Below are 17,930 nucleotides of genomic sequence, written 5' to 3' on the forward strand. Positions count from 1 at the left end.
CAGTTAACATTCTAGTTCCTCACAAGCAGCTTGTGTTATATACACCCCAGGGAGCTGGGAATGTAAGTCAGGTTCACATAGGTCCATTGACCAGGGTAAGAATAATGTAATGCCATAAACATTCAATACGAGTGAATTTGGCACATCATAAATGGCCTGATTATCTTTATTATGGTTTATCACTACTTGTTAGCCTGACATCATGTGTGAAGACTTTGCCTATTGTCACTATGATTGGCTTTGCTGTGTCAGCTTAAGGTCTGAGGAAAGTGACGTAGGTCTCAGATGATAACCACTAAAGAGAAACAAGCTTATATCTGAACCTGACACACTGAGGATCCTAATCAAGGTGGGCAAGGAAGTCTTTGATTTGTTATTAGGAAAAGGTTGAATGAGACCAAATGAAACCTTTTAAACATAACTGCTTCACTGTTTGTTCAAGGTTACTTCTTGTCCCTCCTTTGAAAAATTACTCAGCTAATTCATGCTGACATGACAGCCTCATCACGGAAATCCATAAAATAGTTCACATTGGAGAAAACAGATAAGGGAGGTAACTCTGATGCAGCAGCCCAGAATAAAGCGATAATCATTGCCTGGCAATGAGATGAATAAAACAGTAGGACAAACCTGGTACAGTTATGGCCCCAAACCATAAACCTTGGATCAAATCAGTCATATATACAAAGTGGCAAATTTACACTTGTCAGAGGGGTCAGTAAGTATATGAATAAGACAGCATTCTAGATTTGTGGAAGCCATAGTGGCTCATTGGGTTAGATAGGTGACTGTGTGCGTGTGATTAGATGTCTCACTCTGAGAGTGGGTTTGAATCCCCGAATAGATTCATCCCCACAAAGTACTAGAATCTGTGAGTGAATGAGTTTAGTTTTATGCTAATTTTAGCAATATTCCAGCAATATCACAGCAGGGGACACCAGAAATGGGCTTCACATATAATACCCATGTGGGGAATCGAACCAGGTCTTCGGCATGATGAGCAAACGCTTTAACCACTAGGCTACCCCACCGTAAACTAGAATCTGCACTATACTGAGAAAATGATCTAGCTAATATTATACAATTATAGACTGGTGATGAGGTCAATGCCTGTTATTATGGACCCGTGAAAAGCAATATTGACCTGGGACAAAGTCCTATATAATTGTTTTATTATGTAATTACCGAAACAAAGCTTCTAAAATCCAAAACATGTCCATTTAGTCAAGAAAAGTAATTTTATTTTCACTACAAACCAATAACGTTATGTCAACAATGCTGTGACATGTAAACAATAGAATGACGTCATAGCTTGACGTCATAGTAACTCAGGTCAATATGACTTTTGGTTGGACCTGGGTTGGAGTCAATATGCTTTTCTGTCGACGGTCACGTGACCGCCTCTAGACCAATCAGGTAGCCGGAAAAATATGCTTGCATAATAAAACATATAGTACCACTTGGTAGTCAATAATGACAAGCATATTTATTGTTACTTGACCTCAGCAATATTTTGTAGTCTTGGGCTATCATACCATCATGAATTTCAAATACTCACAGCCACAGAGCAACGATAAGGGAATGTGTGGCATACATTTAAAACTAATACAGATATCACAGACATGGATCTCATGTTTTCAAACTGTTATGAGTGCTTCAACCAATATAGGATCCATACCTCGAGTAGACATGACCAGCGTGCCATCCTCCCTCCCGAAGCGCCCAAAGTGTAGCCTGTGACAACATCGGAGGTCTTGATGACATCTACGAGATACTTCTCTTTGTATATATGTACCTCACAGTTGTTGAGGCCAATAAGGACAGCCTTGAATCCCCTTGGTTTGTAGTCAATGGTGTGCATTGTGGTAATGCTTGCAGGCAATTTTATTGTCCACAATTTCTTTCCCTACAGACAGAAAACACTGTTAAATGTACATTGAGGGATGGAAACATCAGCCCCGACCTGAAAGGACAGATTAAGGGATCTTAAGGGCACATCAACACTCTTCAGTTAATAATGCCAGAAATTCTCGCCTGAAGATAAATTCATAAACTAGAACTGACACAGTTGTCTCCCTTTACATATACATGCTCGCCATTTTCACGCTGACATATTCCCAATGGATTATGAAGACGACTTTGGTTCTAACCCATTACACTATAGCAATCCTTTCTTATCCTTGAAGACAAGACATGTAAAAGTTGGTCAGAGCTGTGAATCTAATTGGTTCTGACGGTATTCAAATTGGCTGACCTTTAGTGTTTTCTTTGATCTAACACATAAGCTTGGTTTAACAATGCATTGAACAGTATTTCATCTATATAATGGCATGTCTGCTTAATGTAAGCCCAAAGTAATAGTCTTTAACATTTGCCACTCGATGAAACCCGTGTGCATATTTATGGCTTTATGGTTTTGTATTGACATTGGACCTGCCATTTCAGAAATAATCACAGTCTACCATGGTGCACCAAATGTACATCAAATCATTTAGAGGTGTAACGATATAGTGTTATTCATTTCTTTGCAGGTGATCACAGCCCTGATGACATGTTTTCAAATTTCAGACATCAAAGATGGAACATTGTAGAGCAAAAGCATATAACCTGGAGGGCACTGTAATTATGGTGGCATTTATAGCCAAATGGGAAATACTGGAGAATCTTTGTAAGCTGGTTGTTCAGTGGGTTTAGTTTTATACCGCTTTTAGCAATATTCCAGCAATATCATCATGGGGGACACAAGAAATGGGCTTCACACATTGTAACCATGTGGGGAATAGAACCTGTGTCTTCGGCGTGATGAGCGAACGCTTTAGCCATCAGGCTACCCCACAGCCCCAGCTGGTTGTTGAACAGTTTCTGTTATTATGTTGATCTTTTCCACTAATATAACTTCTAATGAATTGCATGTATCATGATGCAGGGGTGTTAATCAATGTATTGTATCAATGGCTTCATACTGCCATACAATACTGTATCCCAGTATTGTTTCACAGCTAAACTAAAATTACTACATATTCAGTGTTCTAACAATACACTATAATGCTTCACTCCTGATACCAAGAGGCATCAAAATTCACCAACCTATCAATGCGTGAAGAATTTACACTATATGAAACGTGATGTGCTAACTCATACATCAAGTCTAGTTTTAAGGTTGCATTTATTATTAAGTATGTTTTGGAAAGATTTGCAATTACCCAGTCTAATAACTATTAGCATACTACTCTCATAAAATTCCAGCATGAAGTCATTACCAACTGTGTAACATGAAAGACAAACCAGTAGACACATGGTACCAGGAGAAAGGGCAAAGTTCTGTCATACATATCATATTGTGAGTGAGTGAGTTTAGTGTTACGCCGCAGTCAGCAATATTCCAGCTATATGGTGGCGGTCTGTAAATAATCAAGTCTGGACCAAACAATCCAGTGATCAACAGCATGAGCATCGATCTGCGCAATTGGGAATCGATGACGTGAGTCAACCAAGTCAGCGAGCCTGATCACCCAATCCTGTTAGTCGCCTCTTACGACAAGCATGGGTTACTGAAGATCAATATTCTAACCCGGACCATCACTGGTTTATCATATTGTGAATCAAGTATCATGATACATGAATCACTACCCATTCCAATCTGTAAAGACATGGATAACATTGTTCCTCAGGAACCCGTACTTGACTAAGAGGCAACTAACTGGATCAGCTGGTCAGGTAGGTACTAGGGCTGCGTAATATAACCGGTTTACCGGTATTTACCGGTTCAGACATGAACACGATACGTATTGCGATAAGCTGATCGAAAACTGGTATTTTGACATGCATTCGGAAAACTTCGTAATATTTCCGTTTCTTAAATTCTTCCTTTCCTTTTTTTATTTATGCCAAATATCATTTACATATATATTTTGTCATGATTAAAAGTTTTTATTAAAGCTTAATCAAGCATAGTGATTTTGTTGTGTTTTGGATTTATAAATCAAGCATTAACTCGATTATAAGTAGTTTTTTGTTAAAAAACAACTTCTTGCAATATATTGCAATACATATCGCAATATATGCTTTCACATCGCAATATATCACAATATGAAAATTCTCTGCAATACCCGTCCCTAGTAGGTACACATGTTTAATTTATGTCACTATATCCCAATCGCAAATGTCAGTCACGGGATTGTCTGGTACAGATTATTTTCAGGTTGCAGTCACACAGCTGGAACAATGCTATCAGTGCAATGTTGCCGAGTAAATAATGGTTACCTAAACTGTAACAAGGATGTGGTTAGAATTGGTCTTCAGCAACCTGTGCTTGTTATACGAAGGACTGGCAGGTCAGGCTCACTGACTTAGTTCATGAACGTGATGCTTTCCCAATGGCATTGATCAGTGCTCATAACGTCAATCACTGGATCATTAGATAACAAGATAGTTTACTTGCCACAGTCAGATAGCTTGAATACTGCTATCAGTGTGATAAAGACATACAACAATTGCCCTTACCTTGGAAGTGAAGCAGTGCATTGTTTCATCCATACAGCCCACGTAGATGTTCTTGTTGATTCTCTCCATGCCAACGGGCTGGGAATTGAGTTCTATGGTGTATTTGGCTCCCTCAGTTGATCCCCTGGACAATCACGTCATCATCAAAATAAATCTGCCTCACATGGAACCTAGAGAACTCGAGCAAGTGAGGTTAATGTTACTTTCAACAGTATTTCAGTTATTTCACAGCGTGTCAGCTTGATGTGAAGAGTCTGACATGATGTCAGGTTTAGACATCTATCATACTGCGGAAACTCACATGGTGACGCCAAAAGTTCACCAGGATGAATCTTGGGTTTAAATAAACAACCACATAATTCTTGCAAGAGAGTGCGTGAGTATGGTTTTACGCCGCTTTTAGCAATATTCCAGCAATATCACGGTGGGGGACACCAGAAATGGGCCTCACACATTGTACCCATGTGGGGAATCAAACTCAGGTCTTCGGTGTGACGAGCGAACGCTTTAACCACAAGGCTACCCCACCTCCTCTCTTGCAAGAGAGAACCAAAAACAGAAATCCTGCTCATAAGTTCCTTGTGCCAGAATGTCACACTTAGAATCCATAATTTTATCAAACTATATGTTTGTGACAATATTTGTTATTATCAAATAGGCCATTGGTAATTGTAAATTGGACAAATACTGAGGAATGATCAACTTATGAACACACCAATCAGTGGAAAACCTGTGGCTTCAGGAACATGACGAGTGTGTTATCCACCATAATGATAAGGAAAGGGTGAACAGCTACACTTCTCGAGCTCATGGTTACTTGACAATTTGATTTGTCGTATTTGTCAGTGGCTCATCCTGGATCTGATTATATTTAGTAACAGATGTGTCATTGAGTTGTGACCAACCTCTTCAGAGTATAGATACATCCATTCCTACAGGCTACCACTATCCTGTACTCCACATCGTACAGGCCATTCACACTGAGGAACACAGGGACACTGGGCAGCTCCATCTGAAACAGGTAAACATGGCAACCATTCATTACAAAATAATCACACATTTTAATGTTTGTTCATCAATGTGACTTTCTTTCAACACAGTGGAGATGCCAGTTCCTTTATCAAGTAAACTGACTCACATGAAACTAAAATATTAAATCAAGGAATGAAACCTTCAAAGAAGGGAGATAACCAAATGTCATATGGAATGCAGACCACTAGAAAATAACTTTGCATAACATCAGAATGTGAGTTTGTACTTACTGTAGTGAGCACTGTAAATGCCTCTGGGTCTAGGACATATATAGACTTGTTCTCTGTCCCCAGTACCAGACAGCTGATGGCATCGTCATCAGCCATGGATTTCTTCAAGGTGGCAAGGCATGTGATCACTGTCTATAAACACAAAACAAGATTACTCTTTGTAATAATGAACACCAGGGCTGAAAACACCATATGTTTCTCATACTTGACATTGACAGTCAGTGCAAAGTGGAACAGTTGCATCACTTAGGAATGAGGAATGCATACTGTTATAATCATACAATGAACAATAAGCCATGCCTGTTACCTTGTGTATTCACACCCATCTGATGCTGCACATTGTTTACAGAGAGTTAGGTTAACACCTTGAACATTATCCCAGGTATATTATGGCGTGTCACCCCGTGGATGTGAGGGGAACGTCAGAAGTCTCGAATGTTTACCAGTCTCTTGAATCCCACAAGCAACATATGGTGCTGACAGAGCTAGAAACCTTATCAGACAAACCAAGATTCAAAGCTATGATCGTAGGTTTCTGGTGTCTCCAGGGGATGCAACTCCGCCCAGCAAATTGTGGCACCTTAGATGACTGGGACAACATGCCCCACTCAGAAACCCTGGGATCATACGCCAAAATAAACCAGCTGAATGTAGAAGACTGTCAATGCCATTCAAGAAATATAGCTAATTTTGTTATCATAAGATGACAAGGAAGATCTCTTAATGACTAGACAGATTTTGGACATTCTTGGTAGAGGTTCTTCGGATATACAACACTTCAAATGGAAGGTGGTGGTGTGTGGTCCTGTGCACAGGTGAGGTGAGGTGAAATTGGTTTTAACGTCATGCTTGAGAATATTTCGCACATATGACAACATGCGCATGCGGTGTATGTGTGTATGTTGCGGCTGCTTGCACTAGCCCAGACTTAAGCTGGTTTTATAGTGCTAGCCCACTGAGATACCATGCCGCAGTGAAGCATGAATACCCCACTCAGACACATTATACTGACTCCGAATCGACCAGTCCTTGTTGTACCCTTTAATGCCGAACGCCAGGCAGGGACCAACAAGTACCATATTTTTACGTCTTTTGGTATGACGCGGTCGGGGATCGAACACGCGACCTTCCGCTCTCCGGTCAGACGCTCCAACCACTACACCACGGAGGCGGTCCTCCTGTGCACAGAGCTCAGGTCACAAATCAGTTGAAGTTGAGCAACGTCGAGCTCAGAGACTCCTAAAGAGTTTCTAGGACTTCAGTCCTGCCCCACAATGAAGCACATGTCATACATGTGGTCTCACCTTAGGCAAGTGAGTTTGTTCAAAATTGCCTCTGTTCACCCAGCAGGAAAATGGATACCCAGTTGGATAAAGTCATGTGACTATAACCTTCTAGCGCCTAACAGGCAGCTTGGGTTATCCAGGGTAATAATGTGCTGTCAGGGGTTCAAAAATCTTTTTAAAAGCCACTTGCCACAGGGCAAGTGACTTTAAGAAAGTAACTTGTCCTGGCTAGTTTTCCACTTGCCCTGATTTTTATGGCATAATCATGATGATGTAATTATGAAAGAATAAATCAACATGGTATTTGATGTTAATGTTCACTGGACTATTTATAGAGAAGTGATAAATGGCAAAGAAGGATAACTCTACTTAATTATCATTGCAAAATTTAATAGGTACATTTTGAGCAGATATGAAATGAAATCCAAGTTTATTTGCAGTATGAAACCGTAAGCAGAGATTATCTAGTAGCCCACGGACAAGTAAGATACCAGTATTTGATTGTCCGAAATGAAAACTGACATGTCACGGGGGTCGGGCGATGGGATTTTTGAACCCCTGGCTGTGCTATTGATTGTTAGCGCTATGAGCATACCTAGTGTGGCGTTTGGAGCTATATAAATGGACACATTATTATTATGTTTATTTTGGGAATGAAAGACATTTCATGTTGACATAACCACAAATTCAATGTGTCTTTTCTTTAAATACACAACACTTCAAATAAATGTGTGTGTGTTCTTTGGATACATAAGGGCAGTGGGGTAGCCTAGTGGTTAAAGCGTTGCTCGTCACGCCGAAGTCCCCGGTTCGATTCCCCACATGGGTACAATGTGTAAGCCCATTTCTGGTGTCCCCCGCCATGATATTGCTGGAATATTGCTAAAAGCGACGTAAAACTAAAGTCACTCACTCACTCACTCTTAAGATACATGAAACTTAAATTGTATGTGTCTATTCTTTGAATAGCTGCCACCCATGCAAGGTGTATTATTGTTCACCTGAGAAGGTTATGTATTTTGTTGCGTTTAACAAGATCTTGCCGAATTGTGATTGTCACTTTAGGCTCTCACATGCAGTGCCATCCCCAAACTTGAGGTTGGAAGATAACAGCCTCTGCGGTAGTTATAAGAATTCCTCACCTGTCGTTTCAGAGGAAAGTGTTTGTGCAGGTTGGCAAAGGCCTCCAGGTCATTGGCCTCTAACTGAAGGAACCGTAGAGACCGCACTGTCAAAGTGTTGCCTTCAACTCTGAAAAGAATACACATCAATGTGCTGAAAACAGTATAGAAATAGAAAAAAAAACAAAAAAAACCATGAAATACGGATTTAATTGAAGTTAGAAGACTGGTATCAAATTTTTTAACACATGTAATGTTGAAGGCATTTTATTGTTTATATTATATTATTGAGAACAAATTGTTCAAGGCATTAATTAGAGAATAACCAACGAGGTACGAGTGATTACCGGAAAGATGCCCGAGTTGAAATAATGTTCACAGTGCCGAGCCTTGGCGAGGCACTGAACATTATTTTAACGAGGGCATATTCCATAATCACTGCACTCGTTGGTTATTCTATTTATTACCCATAATGTAATTTAAAAGGAAGAATCACGAAACAAAAAACACCCGGAGACAGGACTTGTGACCTTACACAGCTGATTCGTATTCATGCGCGTATTAAACCTAACTTCTCCAGCGGTAATAACATAACCACGCTATGGAAATAGTACATCATAAAATCGCTTTAAAATACAACAAAATTATTATGCCTGGAATAATTAATTAACATTTGTAAATATGATAGAAATGATCTTTTAAATATATCATTGAACTTAATAAGAGCTAAACATTTATTCGATCAAGTCAGTGCGACGGAACATCGTTCATTCACGACTGACGTGTTTTCTAGTGACGGGTGACGGTGTAGACTGTAGTGTTGAAACACACTCTGGCAAAAACCTGTCAATTTTGGGGAAAGTCAACGGTTAAAAGTTGGGAAATCTAAAAGACAACCATCCCACGAATACATCTAGAAAAAGTTTTCTGTCAAGAAACTCAACAAGTTTGAAGATTAAACAACATTTTGTTCTGTGGAAGGCGCGTTACACTCTCGTCTTAGTAGAGTACAGCAGTTCCAAGAAGGATAACTCTAGTCGGAATCCGAGTCTATGAAATGTGTCAATCTCTGCATCGGCTAGTCTATGAAATGTGTCAATCTCTGCATAGGCTACTGGGACCAACCTCCCAGATTGATTAGGAATGCATGGATATAAAAAGTCATCTTAAAGAACATTTAGCACTGATTCCGGTAAGAAAGGAGCTGTTTTCTGGTTCGATGGCATGGACGCCGTGTCCGACTTACTTGTTACACTTTCAGATAACATCTTTAGTCGGTATCTTGCTGTTTCTATTTCCCCGAATTCAGTTTCAACAACAAACAGGTTTTCGGAATTCAAGGGCTGTAAAATTCTTATCACTCTTCCTATTTGGTCATCGTCAACTTTAACTAGGTAAGTGACCTTGATCGGGGTTAGCCTAATGGTGGCCATGTTTGTTTACAAACAATGCAAACGATTGTTTTGGTGGGTTTTTTAAAGATTATATAATTTAAAAAGACTACTATTTATAACGCAGTTTTATTCCAAAATAATAACGTCTAATAAAAAGAATATTCATATTCTTTAACCTTAATGTTTTCCTTTTTAGATCTCGGAATGTGTGATTACATTACATAATGTCAATTTATCAATGAATCGATGAAACTTTATGAATGAACGTAGTGTGTGAAAGTAGTTCCGGCATCCAATGAAAATGTACAAATATACGATCAACCAATCAACATCGAGAATCACTAAATTGCACACTGCGTAAATATCAAAAAGATATTACACAGGATCTCCTCACCCGTATGGGTAATAACTGATTATATGCAATAATGCAGTGAACACACATCTGAACTGTCTTCATCTGTACAAGGGGGCATAACAATGATGCGATGCTTGATCGTGTGGTGTGGAGGGTGAGAAAGTGCAGTGTGAAAACCTTAATCAGTTTATTTGGTATGGCTGAAAATAATCAACAACCACTGCCTACCTCAATCCTTCCAGTGCTTCTCTTAGGATGAAAACATTCACACGGTCCTGGAAGTAAATACTTATATACAATTTCATACAATTATTTTGTTTCCTTCTCCAACAAGCAATACAATGAGACATCCAACACTAAATTACCAAACTGTTGTCTGTAAGTAGTTCTGTTGTTTAACCCTGCACTATCAACATTCCAGCAATATGACTGACTGAGTTTGGTTTTACGCCGCTTTTAGCAATATTCCAGCAATATCACGGCGGGGGACACCAGAAATGGGCTTCACACATTGTACCCATGTGGGGATTCGAACCTGGATCTTCGGCGTGACAAGCCAACGCTTTAACCACTAGGCTACCCCACCGTCCCTCCAGCAATATAACTGTGGCTGGACCAGGACACATCAGTGATTGATATCATGAGCAACAATCCAAGTCTGAGGGGTACAATTTGAGGGGTTGTTTGTGATAATCTAACCATTTTATCCCAAAATCCCTATGATGGAAGACACAAGCAACATCTGCCCAAGTCCTTTGTGTCCACCAGCACCCAACTGTCGACAATACTTTCAGTAAATTTTAACCTAAAAAGGATTAAACTCAGCTTTGCTTCCTGGACCATGGTGATAAGGGGCCCTAATTAGTAGAGTTGAAACCTCAACAATTTATGTCCTCAAGTACTATCCATTTTTCTGTGCAGCAAAACATTGTTCACACCTGTTAGTTCAGCAAGCCCAGAACCATTGTCTTCCAGAGGCCCTATCCACAGACTGATTGCAGCACTACGATATCCTATGCCCCTGATTAACTATAGAGTTATGACAGGTCCTGACATTACAGATGCCTTGTAGATCAGGGCCCCATTTCACAAAGCTCTCGTAGCACTATGACTATCGTAAGTCAATGTTACAGTACAGGAAGTACAAAAGCTACGAGAAAAGTTACGAGATCTTAGAATTATGAGAGCTTTGTGAAATGGGCCCTGGACCCAGATGATGAACATTGTAATTACAACTAATAGTACACACAATTTGTCTGGAAATTTGTTCCTCTGGGTAATTCACTGGAAACATCTGGATCCTCAGGGTTTCCTAGTACAGTCTAGCTCTGTATGCACTACTTTCCACTCTTAGTGGATACAAATCTGCAACAAAGTGGTGATGATCTGTTCCTCAAACTAAAGCACTTATGAACCATAACCCTGATTAAGTAGATGAGTGAGTGAGTGAGTTTGACTTTACGCCGCTTTTAGCAATATTCCAGCAATATCACGGCAGGGGACACCAGAAATGGGCTTCACACATTGTACCCATGTAGGGATTCGAACCCGGGTCTTCAGCGTGACGAGCGGACGCTTTAACCAATAGGCTACCCTACCGCCCCGATTACATAGATGAAACAACCATACTTGTTAGCAGTGTTCAGAATGTTCAATAAGTGTAGATCTGTTCAGTGGGGACTGCATACAGAACAATATGAAAAGAGAGTAACAAAATAATACTGATCAAATGTAACACTAATCATCATCAGCAGGGGATGAATCACCTGACCTTAGCACTACCATATTTAGTAAGTTGGATGGTTGGTTGGTTGGTTTGTTGTTTAACACTGCATTCAGCAATATTCCAGATATATGGCGGCTTTCTATAAATAATCGAGTCTGGACCAGACAATCCAGTGATCAACAGCATGGGCATCAATCTACACAATTGGGATACGATGACATGTGTCAACCAAGTCAGCGAGCCTGCCCACTCGATCAATTAGTTAGTTGCCTCTGTACATACGACAAGCATGGGTTACTGAAGATGTCCCTGACCTGAACTTGAGAATGCGGGTCAATTAGTAAGTAACAGTGCTGGCTGTACATACATCCTTGGCCTGATTCCACAGCTCCTGTTCCAGGATTACAATGTCATAAGATGTCAGACAGATGGATGATGACAGGAGGGTGAACTTGATATATAAGTCAATAAAAGAGAAATATGACCTCAGGTAAATTGGTAGATTGTCAAGATGTAGGGACCCCATTTATGATTGAAACAGCTATTTTATTATTTCTTTTGCATATATGGTTTTCCACACAGACAAAGTTTTTATGTCAATATTTCTACTGCCTCTATAGATGATGATGATTTAGTAAGCTTATGATTAGAGTTTCATGTTTTGATAAATTGAAAACAGATCTCAATACTGCTCTATGTTAAGATCTGAACCTCCACAGGAGGTAATGGTCCTTTGTAACATCATAAATGCAAAGTCGTCATATTGCTTCTTTCATTTTGCAGACAAATCTTCCAAGATCTTGTTGATAAAAATGGACACAAGACTTGGCTAGAGACTTGTAAATGTCTGGACACCACAGGACTCTCCTCCTCCATCAGTGATAACATGGAAATCACATGATTATGTAACCTCTTTGTATTTATGAGTGAGTGAGTATGGTTCTATGCCGCTTTTAGCAATATTCCAGTAAGATCATGGTGGGGACACCAAATATGGGCTTCACATTGTACCCATGTGGGGAATCGAACTCGGGTCTTCAGTGTGACAAGCGGAGCTTTAACCAATAGGCTACCTCGCCGCTTCCTGTATTTATGAGCTGAAGTGTCAAGCAATTTGGGTATATTTATATACATTGTATCTAGGTCTTTGGCCAAAACTTTGACCAGTAGCTATTTTGTTTTTAGTGATCATCCCATGGGATAGAAAATCCTGATATTATTTCCCTTCTTACCCGGTGTCCTCGGTTCCAGTGTGTCCATGTAGAATGTGACCACCCCAGTCGGCAGGTCAATGATTGTGTGTTCACTCAAAATGTTGGTGTCTGAATATTAAAAAAGCATACAACTTCAATAACCTGACAAACTGGAATGAATATGACTGTACTTCATTCAGACAGATACATCTTCCTCATTAAAATCAAACAGGACCTTCATCTGACACACCCTCATATGGAGAGGTACTCGTGAAGGTCCGGGTTAGAATATTGATCTATAGTAACCCATGCTTGTCGTAAGAGGCGATCACTGGATTGTCTGGTCCAGACTCGATTATTTACAGACCGCCGCCATATAGCTGGAATATTGCTGAGTGCGGCGTAAAGCTAAACTCAATCACTCACTCCTATGGAGATGTCCTCAGGTCTCGATGCAGAACAGTATGGTATTGAAACAAGATCTGAACTTAGTGAAACTGCATTTACGTACCTTTAAATTTTGAATGATTTTATATTCAAAGTAGGCCATCTCTTAAGCATCCTTTAACCTCAAATCAACACTGACAAATTATTCCAATCCTAATGGTGTTTCGAAAAGGTCTAATAAAGACTGGTACACAAGTTATTTACCATTAATATTTTCATGAAAACAGATTAGATATGCCATTCATGTTTCAGGGCCCATCATAAATAAGTGTATCATTAGACCAACATCATGAGTTTTATGTAGACACACATATCGCTGCAATTGGTGATGTACTGACTGACTGACTGACTGACTGACTTGAGTTGGGTTTTCGCTTTTAGCAATATTATGGGGACACCCAGAAATGGGCTTCACTCATTTTGCCCATGTGGGGATTCGAACCCGAGTCTTCGGCCTGACGAGCCAACGCTTTAACAACTAGACTACCCCATCGCCCCTGCAATTGGTGATGTAACACTCTTTAGTTAAATTTGAAAGTCAAGAACAGTCTGATAGAATATTGGAAAAAATCAAAACTGCATCCAACATGCCAACATGTTCAAAGGTAAGAATTTGTATGTGAAATAGAAACATGACTTGTTTTTAACTTACTCTTGTACACCTTTAGCTTCATGTCATAGCTGCCAGTCCCCAGATCGGCAACAATCAGCTTCCAGTCTCCATCAGCTTGGATGTCCGAGAGAGTCATACACTGTGTAAATGTGTACAGTGTTGACATGGGGTCGTGGTAAGCATCCAGCCATTTTGTGTTATCTCTGTCAAAACCAACATTTTGGTTATTTCATACATCAGACATGCTTTGCTAAACTCTATATCTGTTTTAAAAAGGCTTGTTTAATCAAGCCAAACATGACCAATTCTCGATCTCTCGACCAAAATGTGTTTTGGAAATTTTAATGACTCCAACACTTTTTCCAAAGAGTGCTTATTTCATTCCAATCAAATTAATAACAAAAGACTGGACTTTGATGTCATATTTATATATTATTTAGTTGATGGAGTAGAAGTTGAATGCCCACTAAGGTACTCAGTTTACAGTGATTTCAACTGACAAGAATTTGATTTGAAAGGCATATCCTCCAAGCATTCATGATCGTGTTCCTTTCAAGTAGCTAATTATTTGTATTCTGCAACCAGTACAATTCACTACTAATTTGGATCATTTCCAAAACTTTATTGCAGCTCACCATGCGGTACAATTTTTATTATTTCTTCAATTTTGTGGTGGGGAAAGAGTGAGTGACTGAGCGAGTGAGTTTGGTTTTATGACGCTTTTAGCAATATTCCAGCAACATCACGGCGGGGGACACCAGAAATGGGCTTCACACATTGTGCCCATGTGGGGATTCGAACCCGGGTCTTCGGCATGACGAGCCAACGCTTTAACCATTAGGCTACCCCACCGCCCCTGGTGGGGTAAGAAAGAGAGAAACGAAATGAACTTTGTTTCTGATTTTACTAAAACTTTACCAAGACATCTTAAAGCATCATCCATGATTATCAAGTGTTTTTGTCTCAGTTCTTTTCAGACTAATTGGCTACTGATTAAAAATAAATATCACCATTTCCCTCTCAGTATTATTAAGTTCAAACTGCTGTATCTATAACAATATTGACATGTTATATTTTGTTGGGATTACATTTCCTCAGTGAAGTACCGATTCTAGTACTTTTGTTAGGTTGAGTCCCATTCGGGATTCAGGCACCTACATTGACAGCACATCTAACCCACTCAACCACCTGCAGTTTCAGTGCTGTAAGTCAGGGTGACAAATGGGTCCCAGGTATTTAACATAACATAATTCAAAATACTAATTAATCAAGGATAGCAGGGCAAAGTGATGGTATGGTTTATGATGAAGGTTGCCATGTATTTTTAAACACCATTCCTAGCATTCAGCTCGGTTGGATTCAATTATGACAAAATGTCAAAACCTTCAACAAAACTGTCATTTCACAAGCTACATATACTTGACTTCAAAGAATCTCTTAATATGGAAATATATTACATCTTTAAGTAAGCATATGTGTTTGAAGACTTCTAGTAATAATGCTTATTTATCATCTGTTCTACCCATTGCTTTCTGTTCCACTACGGTTCATCAGTCTCCACAGCATGCCAGCTTCGTGAGTAGGGGCACCTGCCATTACTACCGCCCTCGAACGCTGACTACACTACCGCCAGCTTAGAGCTGTCAATTGTAAATGATGTAAAAAAAAATCAATCAAAGACAGGAGATAAAAAAAGGAAAATGAATGATTTCCAAAGAAGACAGCAGACAGAACAGATTAATACCCATGTGCAATAAATTTCTTTACATGCCATGATTTAGAATGAAACCAAGTTTAGGACATGTCCACAAGATTTAATACATAATCAGTTGAAATATTTGTCGATCTGTGTATCAGTTAAATTATATACTACAGGTAAAAATCTGATTTATAAATCATTCATCTTCAAGTTCAGTGATCATAGCAAACTAAACATATCCCTTATACCATTAACATTGCCAAATGATTTTCAAGTATTTCTTCAATTTATGTTGTCATGGACATGATTTATGTATACTAAATGTTCAACAAAAACGTGAGTGGTTTATGTATGTAAACATGATTAAGGATTGCCTTACTCAGTTTAGGAAACAATGGTAAATAGAGAGTGACTTCGTCCATGTTTGAATAACACACACAGCTGCAACATTCCATCAACAGTAAAACTTCTTTGATGGGCATTTTAGAAGTTAAGGGGCGACGTTTCAACATAGGTTTAATGTCGTTGTCAAGCAAGTGACAACGACATTAATACCTATGTTGAAACGTCGCATCCACAGAATAAAAGAAGTTGTATATCCATAATAATTGCCATTATTCTTCATCAACAGTATAATCATGCATATGTTGGACGGCCATATTACATGTAACAACAACATGCATGCCATGCTGTTAACTGACAAACAGAGAGGTGAAGCAAGAAACAACAGTGAGGTAGTGAGTTGGATTAAAAGCCACTTTGAGCAGTATTCCAGTTATATCATGACATGTCAGCTTCAAGTGGAAGGAAGGCCTGAAGTGATGCTGCTCACAGAAGTTTACTACTCTGCTGCAACCCATAAACTTGTGTATGGTTCTGATAAACCTAGAAACATAATCTGGATCCAAATCCATGATCATAGCTTTCAGGCTTGCCCAAGGGAAGCAGCTTTGCACAGAGATTCACAGGACCTTAGAAGACTTGACCACCCATGCCCTAGCATGATCTTAGCTGCTTCAAACTGTTTAACGATTGCTTGACATTCTAGGACAATTACACCATATTATTAAAAGATTCTTTTAAACTTTGTAATGAAACAGAAGAACAGGACAAATATCTTCTCAGACTTTATCTAATTATTTACCATGTTAACATGACAAAGATTATTATCCACATATCATTAGATTTGGATTTCCAAGCCTGTTCGAAATAGTTCCTTTTTCTAAAATTTCATGCATGCAATAATTGAATCAATCCCATCTGCAGAAAAACAGCAACATCACCAGTATCACAGAACTGACACCAAACTCTGATTACAACCAACAAAAATAACTATTGATGTGAAATGTCAAAATGCTGATTCACTTATTTCATCAATGTACCCGTATGATACCTATGCCATGGCTACATTTTGTCTGCGACAGTGATGTTTAGCATCATGTTAAGAAGATGTAATTCAGTGTCCTGGCAATAAGATTTATCAGCTGAATTTCATGTCCCAAAACATAATTACTTATTTGAATATCACGCATCTTACTTAACTGTCACAATCATAATCATACCTTGTACGACTCCGTACATCTCCAATAAGTTCCGAGTAATACGAAGCCGAGATGTGATATTTATCATTTTAAGATAGCATGTCCAGGCCGACTGACTTCCAAGGGAAGTAACTCTTGCCTGAACAATCTAAAAGTTGGTCTGATATTTCGCAAGGGAGGGGCCCTTGTTTTACGGGCTCCTGTTCATTTCCTGCACTTATTAGAGTGAAACAAAAGACTGGTCCCTGTTGCTGATACTTTGGAGCAGACGCCATCAGCAGTCACATTGATTTCAGGTCGGTATTTTGTTTTTCTCACAAATTTGAAATTTTATACGTTCTCGGAAATATGTTTATAGGTATTTGGCAGCATTTTGAACATTCGCTGATTGAAGATCATTGACTGAGCAATATTTTAAGATCAATTAAAACTTTTTAGAGGAATGGAAGAGTTGTGAAATGTTTTTGTAAACAGCACTGGGGTCTTGAAGTAAAGGGCAAGTAACTCTGCCAGCTCCTCGCAACTAACATCGGCGGTCTAATAGCAAGTTACTGTTAGATGATAATATTTATAGTATCATACTGTACATCACGTTTTAAAGAATATGTTAGCCAAGAAATAGTTGTAAACAAATTCTTAGAATAATTATTCATGGTTTCTTTTTCCTTCTTTTCAGGGCCATTGACTCAGTGATGTACCTCTGAAATCAGAAGATTTACAGAAGTTACACCAAATGCTTTAATATGGATTGTGTTATATGATTTAGCGTAGTTGCTTGAACACTATTGAG

General features: G+C 39.1%; 1 protein-coding gene across 1 annotated transcript in view; it reads right to left on the reverse strand.

Annotated features, from left to right (window-relative positions):
* LOC124255352 (Bardet-Biedl syndrome 1 protein-like) overlaps positions 1-17,930 on the reverse strand; it is a 56,458-nt gene that overhangs the window by 37,371 nt on the left and 1,157 nt on the right. The window contains 12 exon segments of the mRNA XM_046689248.1: positions 1,679-1,732; positions 1,735-1,906; positions 4,504-4,627; positions 5,409-5,515; positions 5,766-5,897; positions 8,194-8,302; positions 10,150-10,196; positions 12,015-12,132; positions 12,337-12,352; positions 12,880-12,969; positions 13,940-14,103; positions 15,423-15,540. Coding sequence (XP_046545204.1) covers positions 1,679-1,732; positions 1,735-1,906; positions 4,504-4,627; positions 5,409-5,515; positions 5,766-5,897; positions 8,194-8,302; positions 10,150-10,196; positions 12,015-12,132; positions 12,337-12,352; positions 12,880-12,969; positions 13,940-14,103; positions 15,423-15,496 — 1,207 coding nt within the window. The 5' untranslated portion in view covers positions 15,497-15,540.

The sequence above is a fragment of the Haliotis rubra genome, unplaced genomic scaffold (assembly GCF_003918875.1).
Source record: "Haliotis rubra isolate DU_JTF1 unplaced genomic scaffold, ASM391887v1 Scf6, whole genome shotgun sequence".
NCBI lineage: Eukaryota > Metazoa > Mollusca > Gastropoda > Lepetellida > Haliotidae > Haliotis > Haliotis rubra.